The sequence below is a fragment of the Enhydra lutris genome, unplaced genomic scaffold, assembly GCF_002288905.1.
Source record: "Enhydra lutris kenyoni isolate GAN:26980312 unplaced genomic scaffold, ASM228890v2 scaffoldscaffold18, whole genome shotgun sequence".
Lineage (NCBI taxonomy): Eukaryota > Metazoa > Chordata > Mammalia > Carnivora > Mustelidae > Enhydra > Enhydra lutris.
The window spans coordinates 24,749,684-24,760,443 of NW_019154102.1; the positions used below are offsets into that span (position 1 = coordinate 24,749,684).

General features: G+C 47.7%; 1 protein-coding gene across 1 annotated transcript in view; it reads right to left on the minus strand.

Moving 5' to 3' along the window:
• Positions 1–2,825: 2,825 nt before the first annotated feature.
• LOC111148150 (tachykinin receptor 1) overlaps positions 2,826–10,760 on the minus strand; it is a 147,976-nt gene continuing 140,041 nt past the window's right edge. Inside the window, exons 3-5 of the mRNA XM_022504588.1 lie at positions 6,161–6,311; positions 4,612–4,808; positions 2,826–3,117 (exon numbers count right to left, since the gene is read on the minus strand). Coding sequence (XP_022360296.1) covers positions 2,826–3,117; positions 4,612–4,808; positions 6,161–6,311 — 640 coding nt within the window. The remainder of the gene's footprint in view (positions 3,118–4,611; positions 4,809–6,160; positions 6,312–10,760) is intronic.

Sequence of the window (10,760 nt, forward strand, 5' to 3'; positions counted from 1 at the left end):
TCTTAGTCCTTCCAAAAGAAAGGACATTCCATTGTGTCTCTGAATTCTGGTGGGGGTGAGCAGGGCAAGGATTCCTGCCCTCAGTCCCTCCCAGAAAGTTCTCCCACCCACCCACCCGTCAAGTACTATGGTCTGACTCTGAGTCCATGACATGAATCAGCTCCTCTCTGTGACAGAATGAAGAGGAGACATTGGCACAATACAAATAACACATTGACAGGCACTGGATCCCACATTTTGGAAGTAAACATAACAAAGATGGCCCCATGATGTCTTATATTCTATTACTACTGAACAGTATACCAAGGAAAAAGCTCAAGAGATAAACCCAGGGTGACACACTGCTGTAAGAATGAGACCCATGCACAGTGCAAATCATGGTGTTTCTCATACACGGGAGCCGCCAACATTTTTATAAGTTCAGTGGGTGCCGGACATTGGGTCAGAGGGAGGCTTGCTGGGCCCTCGACAGGGATCTTCTGCCATATTTGAACCAGTCACGACCATCCAATAGTCTCCCTTATGGTGTGCAGTGATGATGCTATCCAACCACATCCCTTCAGTTACACTGGACTGACTGGTGGCTCCCTTTGTATCAATCTCCGTGAACTCATTGCAAAAGGCTCTCTGAAGTTCCCAGACTTTGGCTTGATTACCGGCGTTGAGTGTGGGTCTTTAGAATCCCAGGGAGAATGTGCTTCTCAGCTGCCTCCATGCCTGATGGGCAGTCTGGACCCAATAGGACAGGTGAGTTAGCCACGGCCAGTCTGGTATGTTCCTCAAGAGTGGGAGGAGTTTTGTGTCCCCAGCTCAGAGCTAAGTACAGAGCAGGTACTCAACAAATCCTTGTTGAATTTAACCCTTGCCTCTTCAATAGAGAGGATGTTTTCAATTCCTTGACACTTTCTTCTTAGGTATGTCTCATAATCATGCTGGTTCCTTACATACTCCCGTGGAGTGAATAATCCACACACAGTACAATTCTTTATTGGAAGTATGACTAATGCTTTGGGCATTGAATTTTTTTTTTTTTTTTTTGCCCTTAAATTATGTCTTTCATTCATCTATCTGCACTGAGCTGGTTTTATTTTCTTATTTATTGATTCCCATGCTGCTTTGCAGAATACGGCTCTAGGGTTGTTCTGGCTTATTCTGCTGCTGTATAACTTCCCCAGGCCTGTCAATGCCCTGGGAGGGTTCCAGCCTGCATGGCTGGGAAAGGCTATAAGGCCCGTTCCGTGGGCAGCACTGGTCTCCCTCAATGCCACAAATGCAGCACAGGTGCACCCATTCTTCAAACCACGAAAATGACATTCATAGATGGTACCTGAGACTTCTGCTTTCAGCCACATCTGGGGATAAAACACAAATCTAGGAGACAGAAAGAAGCTGCGTGCTCACCTGCTGGACTCCTCAAAGCTTCAGTGGGACAGGCAGGATTACATTCATGGCTCTTGGTAGACTGTCCTGTGGGTGGGTGGGTCATCCCACCCCTTACAGACAGGTGGCCAGTGAAGCCATGGCGGCAGGAAGGGAAGATTGAGAGAATCAGAAGGGAAGATATAAGGTGGCCTCTTCCCACAAGTGGGGCTGCAGGGGGCAGCCTCCGTGTTCATTGGACATTTGAGCACATGGCTTGTGCTACTAAAAGCTCAGACCACATTAGTGTCCCTGCCCTAAGATACCCCAAAAGGCCAGCACAGGGGGTTCCTATGTTTATCTTCCTTAATGGCATCTCCAGCTGGGGGACTTGGCCTGTTAACCTCTGATGGAGAGAGGCAGGCTTTGACATGAAGTCCTCTGCTCTGTCAAAGACCAAGATGTTCCAGAAGAAGGAAAGTACTTGTGGTTTTAGGATAAATCAGAGAACGTTTGCTATGGATATTGACACATGTTAGCAGTTGCTACTCTCCAGGATCTGGGTATTAAGTCACTGGACTTGTTGTTCCTATTCTTTTTGAGACCACCAATTTTTGGTGAAGCAAACAAAAAACTCATACAATTCTCGAACCATTGAATGTTAAAAGGGATACTTAGGTTATCTCGTTCAGCCCCATGGCAACAGATAACGAAAGAGGCTCAGACAGATTAAGTGTGGCCCAGGCCTCCCGATTCTTGGTCTGTAGCAGACATTAGCTGGCATGAGTGGACATATTCTGCCATACTGGTCACCCAGGACAGCCCCTAGGGACATAATGCAGATGAACCCGAGCTTTTCAATCTCAGGATGTTTCTGTGCACTGAAAGATTGAAGTGCCTAAAGGAAGGCACCCATACTTCCTTTTCACAGATGCTTAGAAGACGGAGTTAAATCTTTCCTTCGGATTTTATGTAGTTCCTTCTTTTGTTCACCCTGTCGAGAGAAGGATGATGTGAGGTTGATGTGAAGACCAGCAAAAGGAGGGTAATGTGTACATGGCTGTGGACAGCCTCACTGAAGTAAGACAGGGGCTCCAGGCAAATCCAGGTGGTACAGGATTCCTCCTGGAATGAGCCCCCATGTACAACCAAAGTTAATTTTAGAATTATGGCATGGATTGCAGGGAAAATCAAGCCCAACCTTGCCATTTTACAAGCTCAAAAGAAGTTCAGTGATTTGCCTTGGGTCACACAGTGTGGGAGATGACAAAGTCATAGAAGAATCCAGGTTTTTGTTTTTTAACTCAGGATGGGACGTTTTCCCTAAAACATTCTAACTTTTTTTTTTTTTTTACAAGCCCCAATGTGAGGGTGTTTCTGATGGTTTCTAGATCAAGGCATTATCCATGCATGAAGTTGAAGCAAGACACAGATGGTGGTGGCCGCCCCCGCTGAGGACCTGTGGTCTAGGAGAGCATGTTGGAGTAGAAGCTGAAGCTCTCTGTCATGGTCTTGGAGTCGCTGCGAGAGGAGCCATTGGAGGCCAGGTCCTGGGATGAGGGTATGGCCTTGGGACCATCCTCCAGCTCCTCCTCGTGGGCCCCCACCACTGTGGAGACGGTGGTCTCCAGGCGGCTGACCTTATACACGCTGCCCTGGGTTTGGAGGTAACGGGTGGATTTCATTTCGAGCCCCTCGTAGTCGCCAGCACTGATAAAGGGGCAGCACCGGAAGGCATGCTTGAAGCCCAGACGGAACCTGGTGAGAGAGCAGGTGGAGAGGTGACCCTTGGGGGCAGCCTGCTCCCAGAGGACATTCCCACCACTGTCTCAGCTCTTGCACACATGTGCATGCCTGAGTATGACTCTCTTTTACTGGGTTTATATTGACAGCCGGAGACATTGAGGCCAAAGCAATTTGAAGGCCAGTCATGAAGGCAGAATTCAGGACCAGACCCCAGGCTCGTGCGAAATGCCTGTTTTGACTGAGGATGACCCCTGAACCCTGCTGCTGCCCCCCATACCTCGGCCCATGCTGGATCGACTCAACACTAACAAAAGCACTCCCCAAGTGTTTGCTCTGTGCTCGGTGCTGTGCTCATCAGCGGGCAGGAAACCCATACGTTAGGACTCCTTTCTCTCAAGGAGCTCGTGGACTGAGGCTCACTTCAATCACATCCCTTCCATGTGCCTCAATTTTCCTGTTTGATAAACTGGGAGAATCAGCCTTTACTTAGACATATTGGGATATTTAATATTTAACCCAAGAGCACTTGGGCGAAGTCATCAGGCTCTTTGAAGGAGGTGAATCCGTGCATTAACTTAACAGAGAGCATCTGGACACATTCAAGAGAATCTTGCCCCCAAATTCACAGCACCTGAGTATCTCATTCACAGAAGGCACTTTGTAGGCTGATGACAGAAAGCTAGAAAGACTGTGACAAACATTTCATTCCTCCTCCTGGCCCTTCCTCCTTTCCCATCTGAGGGACTGAACTGCCTGTTGGGGACTCTGCACATCAACCCAAATTCCCTGTTGCTGACCACTGTTCCGGATGGGCTCCCCCTTCTCTTCCTTGTCCAAGGTTGGCTGCTTCTGCCAGGACAGCTCTCCTGGCCGGTGTGGCCAAGTCCCGAATCAGGGCCTTTTGCTTACCCTGTCCTGCCGAAACCACCAGAAAAAAACTGGGGAAAGCTACCCAAATTGTGTGATGGGGTGGATGGGAAGAGAGAAGTGAGAGACCAGTGAAGGGAAAAGATGCTGCGTGGAGAATGGCGCTCTGGTGCCATCAGTGTCTCTGTGTGTGCTGACTCTCTCTGCCTCCCTTTCTCCCCCTCTCTGCACATACAGCCACTGTGCGTAGGTCCATAGGGCTGACTGGCTAAACTCCCAGGCTGTGAACTGGCTGCGGCCCACAGACCTCTTCATGTGCATGCGTCATAGAGGTTTGTTTTAATGTGCACCCCCAACCCCCACAACCTCAGTTGCAAGTGTTCAAAGGTCAGAAGACCTCACACAAAAATACGGATTTCTGATTCTTCTTGGAAAAGGAAAAAAAAAAAAAACAAAAAACCACTCTGGGTTGGTAACTAGTAGGGATTGGGCAGTGTGGTCATTTTTTTGCCACAGTCCCTCCCGCTCCCTCTTGCCTCGCAGAGGTTCTGCTCAGTTAGGCTGGGCACTTGGGTGCTCGGGAGGTCCAGAGACAGATGGTCTTGCTGCCCCTGAGCGAGCGCGGAGCGAGGCCCTCACCTGTCGTTGAGGCAGCAGTAGATGATGGGGTTGTACATGGTGGAGCTCATGGCCAGCCACATGACCGCCAGGTAGACCTGCTGAATGAACTTCTCCAGGTAGAGGTCGGGGTTGATGTAGGGCAGGAGGAAGAAGATGTGGAAGGGCAGCCAGCAGATGGCGAAAGTGCACACCACGATGATCATCATCTTGACCACCTGGCGAGAGCATGAGATGGGTGAGACCCGCAGCACGTCTGCCTCTTCTCGACACTACACTCTCTCTCCTCCTGCCCCTTCACCACAAGGACCATTTTCACATGGGACCATGGGACTTGGATTATGTCAGTAGTTCTCAGAGTATGACTCCGGGACCTGCTTTGGGAACCTGTCAGAAATGGGGATTCTAGGACCCTATCCCGCACTCACAGACTCAGAAACCCGGGGGGTGAAAGCCAGATTTCTGTGTCTGACAAGCTCTTCAGATGATTTTGAGATGCACTCATCTTTGAGAACCTCTGTGTTATGTCATCCTTCTGGGCGGGGACTGGAGAAGCCAAGGGAGGGCAGACCCGGGGGAATGGGGGTTCTGGGGGAGAGATCCAGGAAGGGGCAGGAGGCAGCAGGGGTGAAGGAGGGGGAACAAAGGGCCAGGGCAGTATCTGGGCAAGGGAGGGAAGGGAGGGATCTGGTCAGCTGCAGCTAGGAAGCACCCGATGGCTAAAGGGGATTTCAGAGGTTTTTATGAATAGCAGGGGGATGTAACCTGTTCCTTTTTAGCCCCATGAAATCTTCAGAGAAAAACTAACCAGAATCCACACAATGAAATACTATGTAAAGAAGTACAAAAGAGAAAAAAATGAGCAAACCCTTGATTTATTGGTTTTCAAAAATCTTAGAGACATTGTTAAGCGAAAGAAGTGAGGGGAAAAGAATATAAAAAAAGAAAAAGAATATGTATTGTGTAACAAAGAAAAGAATGTATATTTATTTGGCTTATAAGTGCACTGTAATATCTGGATGGATTAATAACAAATAACAGTGGTTACCATAGTGTGTGTGTGTGTGTGTGTGTGTGTGTGTGTGCATGTTACTAGCTTGACAGGTTGCCAGTTACTCTTTCTTTCTTTTTTTTTTTTTAAGATTTTTATTTATTTATTTACCAGAGAGAGAGAGAGAGAAAAAGAGAGAGCGAGAGCACAAGCAGGGGAAGCGGCAGGCAGAGCAAGAGGCAGGCTCCCCGCTGAGCAAGGAGCCCAATGCGGAATTCGATCCCACAACCCTGGGATCATGACGTGAGCCCAAGGCAGATGCTTAACTGACTGAGCCCCCCAGGTGTCCCATCATTTACTCTTAAGGCAAGAAGGAAATGGCTTCTGCCTGTACAGGCAGGCCCAGGTTACAAATACAGTGAAGAATAACCTCTTCCCGCCGCCTCCCTACATCCCGCCCTCCCCTCCACTGTTCCACAGACCCAGGGATGTTTCATGCCTGTGGAGGCTCTGGGGCTCAGTGCCTGCCAGTCTGTCGCCCGTGCCAGGGTAGGTCGGGGCTGCTTGCTCTTCCCTTACCTTGCGCTTGGCAGAGACCTGCTCATGGTAGCGGTCCGAGGAGTCCCCAGGGATCTCGCTGGCCCACAGCGTGATGCCCACCACGGTGTACGCATAGCCGATTACCAGCAGGGGAAGGAAGTAGATCAGCACAGTCACGCAGATGTGGTACCTGTAGCAAGCAGCATGGGAGCTGTCAGTCTAAGAAACAGCAGGGGCGGTCAAGGCGTGGCAGCTACCTTTCTCAGCATTCGGATGGCAAGGCACACCCAGGGAGGCTTGCCACCTGCACTGAATGGTCGGGTGACACAAAAATGGGTAAACTAGAGGAAACTCTTTCCATAACTGAGATTCCTGTTGAGATTGAAGAGAAGAATAAACACTGATGGAAGGGAACTGAATCCATTGTATACCCATGACAATTTTAGTTGATAGCAAGTTCAATATTCCCTACATTCTCCCTCCAAAAAAATGCAACCTGAGGATGCATTAATAGAAGTATAGTCTCTGGAACGCAGGAGGTGTTCGTACCACTCAGTTTATACCAGTCAGATTACATTTAGGTTCAGTTTTGGTGCAGGAGTGTGGACCAACTTGTACATTCAGAAGAGAATCACTAGAGGGTTGGTGAGCTCTCCTCACCCATTCTGCATGACCAGTGGCTTTCCAGGTGTAAGAATAATTAGCTTGGAGGAGAGAGATTAAATTTATTTTACAACTAGGATCAGTGGGTGAAAGCCACAAAGTGTAAGCCACTTCTAAGCCTGGCCCTTAAAAATCTATCTCCGGATGGACGCTTCCCAGGTCCCTGAGTTACAGCTCGCAGGCCACACACCAGCTGACTTGAGTTTGACTGAAACACGGGCAGGAAAGAAACCTTTGCCATGTTAAACCATTGAGATTTCGAGGTTTGTTACATAGCATAACTTATCCTATTCTGTTTAAGGCAGCGTCTTTCAAAATAGGAGACTCAAATATGGTTTTTTTTTTTTGAATTTTGAGAAAGGGTATTTTTCTCAAGGGGTCCTTGACATGTCTGGCTGGTTGTAGCCCCTTTCTCCTGACATGAGCCTGACGCAGAGGCTCAGTCTCCTGATAGTAATAATCAGTGGGAATAGTCAATGTTTTGGGGCATTCACTCTAGATCACTGTGCTAATAATAATGTGTGGTATTCATAGCAGAAAGGGTAGTTAGATTTTATTTAGTGAGGAGCACAATGCCAAGCACTTAACCACCACTGTTCCTATTTGATCCCGAAAACAAATGATTAGGAGGCTACAATCATAATCCCATTTTGTAGACGAGGAAACTGAAGTTTAGAAAGGAATGAACTTTTCCAAATTCCCAGCTGCTAAAAAGAGGAGCTGGGAGAAGAAGGCCCGACTGTGACCCCAGAACCAGCTTCTTGTCACTAGAGAAAAGTCACCTGATGATATTTTCTTCCACTCTGTTTATGCTTATTCTCTGATTTTTTTTTTCCCCAATAAGGAAAACCCACTTAATTTACTTCATTTCTGTCCTTTATCGGTACTATGTTTTCAATCACTTTTTTGCCCCACAGTTTTACTACTTATTCAGCCTCCTCTGAGCATTAAAATTTGCACCTTGAGGACCCTTGGAGAGCTCTTAAGTAACACAGCATAGACTCAGCAACACAGGGTGCTGAGCGTGTCCCTTTTGTGTCTCATCAGGCTGTTCGGGGGCCCCTTGATTGTCACCTCGTCTGGGAGCCTCTGGGTTCTCCAGCCACCAGAGCAAAGAGTGCACTCTGAGTTTCCTACCTGATCCCGACCTCTCCTCCCACTCATTGGAGAGGCCACTTGGAGATTTGGGGGCGTGGAGACCCTGGGAACCTCCAGGAGGCACCTGCTTCTGCTACCCGGAACACTAGTCCTTCCTGCAGACTGACACTTGGTTGGCACACAAAACACTTAGCTGAGCTTTGTGGGGCCAGCGCCTCAGAGCACTGGATGAGTGACAGGACGGGAGGACCCTGCAGTCGTCACCTGTGCTCCTTACCCTGGACTACCGGTTCCCAAACTGGAGCCAGCTTCAGAATCACCTGCATGGCTTGTTTGAACACAAAGCGCTCCACCACGCCTAGACTTTCCCACTTAGCAGGTCTGGGGTGTGCCTGAGAATCTGCATTTATTGTATTATTTTATTTATTATTTTTTAAAGATTTTATTTATTTTGAGAGAGAGAGAGTGCATGCGCAGGGGGGAAGAGCAGAGAGAGAGGGACAAACAGACTTCCTACTGAGCAGGGAGGCTGCCATGCGGTTTGATCCCAGGACCCTGAGAACATGACCTGAGCCAAAGTCAGACGCTTACCCCTACTGAGCCGCCCAGGGGCCCACTGAGAATCTGCATTTATAACAAATTCCCAGGCCATGCTGCTGCTGCTGGTCCAGGTTCTGACTTTGAGAAACACGGCCCTAAACCGACGGTTCTCAAGCCTGGAATCACGAGTATCCCCAGGGGAGCTTTTAAAATGATCAGTGCTCAGAGACGTACATTTAATTAGCCCTGAGTGTAGAAGCAGGAAACCACAGTGGAGAAAATTCTCCAAGTTATTCTGGCACATGGTGCTTCCCTGAGAAGCACTGTTTCAGGTTCAAGGTCTGCCAGACTGTTGGAAGCCCATTGTTGGAGATTGAGGACTTCACTGAAGAGTGTGTTAAGCATGTTTCTTAGTTTCTGTAGCTGGTGCTTTGCTGTCTGGGCCTTGCTGACCTGGAAAGGACAGTCCCTCCTTGTGCTAGCTGGTTCCCAGAGGTAACTCAGGCTGGTGTGCCTTTCATCTTCACCCTAGCCAACCCAGCGCCCATCCCCCTCCCCCCCACCTGTTTTCTCAGGGGCTCTTACGCCGTGGGATGCTCTCCGGCTGCCACGGTCACCCCAGGGCCACCTTGGGCAGTGAAGGGTGCCGAACCCATGGAAATGATTCAAAATAGCCAATTCTAAGCCTGTTTACCCTGCCTCACCCATTCCTTCTCTGGAACACACAATTAAGTCTTTCCTGAAGTCCCCTCAAGCTCTCTCTCTGCCTGTGGCCCTGCATGGCACGCCTGCCCCTTTGTCCTGGGAACTATGAGTAATAAATTACTTTTTCAATAGCAATCGTGTCCTCATCTTTTGGCCTCACCATACCTGAATAGAAAATAAACTTGCACTTTAAAACAAAGTGCCCTTTGGAAAAATCAAAGATCAGATCAGACCATTAGGAAAATACTAAACTGGATCAGTAAACATAACTTATCAGACTTTTATTTTTTTTGCCAAGTAGGCTCCACGCCCAACATGGAGTCCAATGCGGGGCTTGAACTCACAACCCTGAGATCAAGACCTGCGCTGAGATCAAGAGTCAGACCATAACTGACTGAGCCACCTAGGAGCCCCCAGCCTCTTTTTCTTTCTCTCTCTCTCCCTCCCCCCCTTTCTTCCTTCCTTCCTTTCTCTTTCTTTCTTTCTTTCTTTTTAAGGAAGGAAAAGTGATTTTCTTATTTATTTGTAAACAACAAAAAGTATGGACTTAATTTCAGTTAAAAAGTATTGTAATCAGGTAGAGCACTAATATGTCCATTCTAGAACAGGAATAATGAAGAATAACATAGAAATATGACCCAGCTATTCCACTTCTAGATGTATACCCAGATGATTTGGAAGCAGGAAAGCATATACTCGTGCAACAAGGTTCCTAGCAGCACTATTCACCGTAGCCCAAAGGTGGAAATAACCCAAATGGGCCCTCAAAAGTTGAATGGATAAACCAAATGTGGTATATTCTTGATGATGGAATATTATTCAGCCATAAAAAGGAATGAAATTCTGATACCTGATACAACATGGATGAAACTTGTAAACATCATGATAAGTGAGTAAGCCAGACACAAGAGGACAAACAGTATATGATTCCACTTACATGAAATATCTAAAATAGGCACATTCATAAAGACAGAAAGTGGAATAGATGTTGCCAGGGGCTGAGAGGAGGGGATGGGATAATAGGTACAGAATCTGGGATAATGGAAAAGTTCTGGAAATGGATTATGGTGATGGTTGCAACAACACCGTGAATGTACAGTAGTAAATTTTATGTTAAAAATATTTTATCACAGGGGGGCGCCTGGGTGGCTCAGTGGGTTAAAGCCTCTGCCTTCGGCTCAGGTCATGATCCCAGGGTCCTGGGATTGAGTCCCGTATCGGGCTCTCTGCTCAGCGGGGAGCCTGCTTCCCCCTCTCTCTCTGCCTGCCTCTCTGCCTACTTGTGATCGCTCTCTCTCTGTGTCAAATAAGTAAATAAAATCTTTTTTTAAGAAAGGCTATTTCTTGTTTTGTCTTTCTTTTTTTCCCTTTATTTTATTTTTATGTTTCTTAAATTCCACATACGAGTGAAATCATGAGGTATCTCTGTCTTTCTCTGACTGACTTATTTCCCTTAGCATGATACTCTCTGGCTCCATCCATGTTGTTGCCAATGGCAAGATTTTGTTCTTTTTTATGGCTGAATAATATGCCATTGTATGTATATAAAAGTCTATTTCTTGGGGCACCTGGGTGGCTCAGTGGGTTAAAGCCTCTGCCTTCGGCTCAGGTCATGATCCCAGGGTCCTGGGAT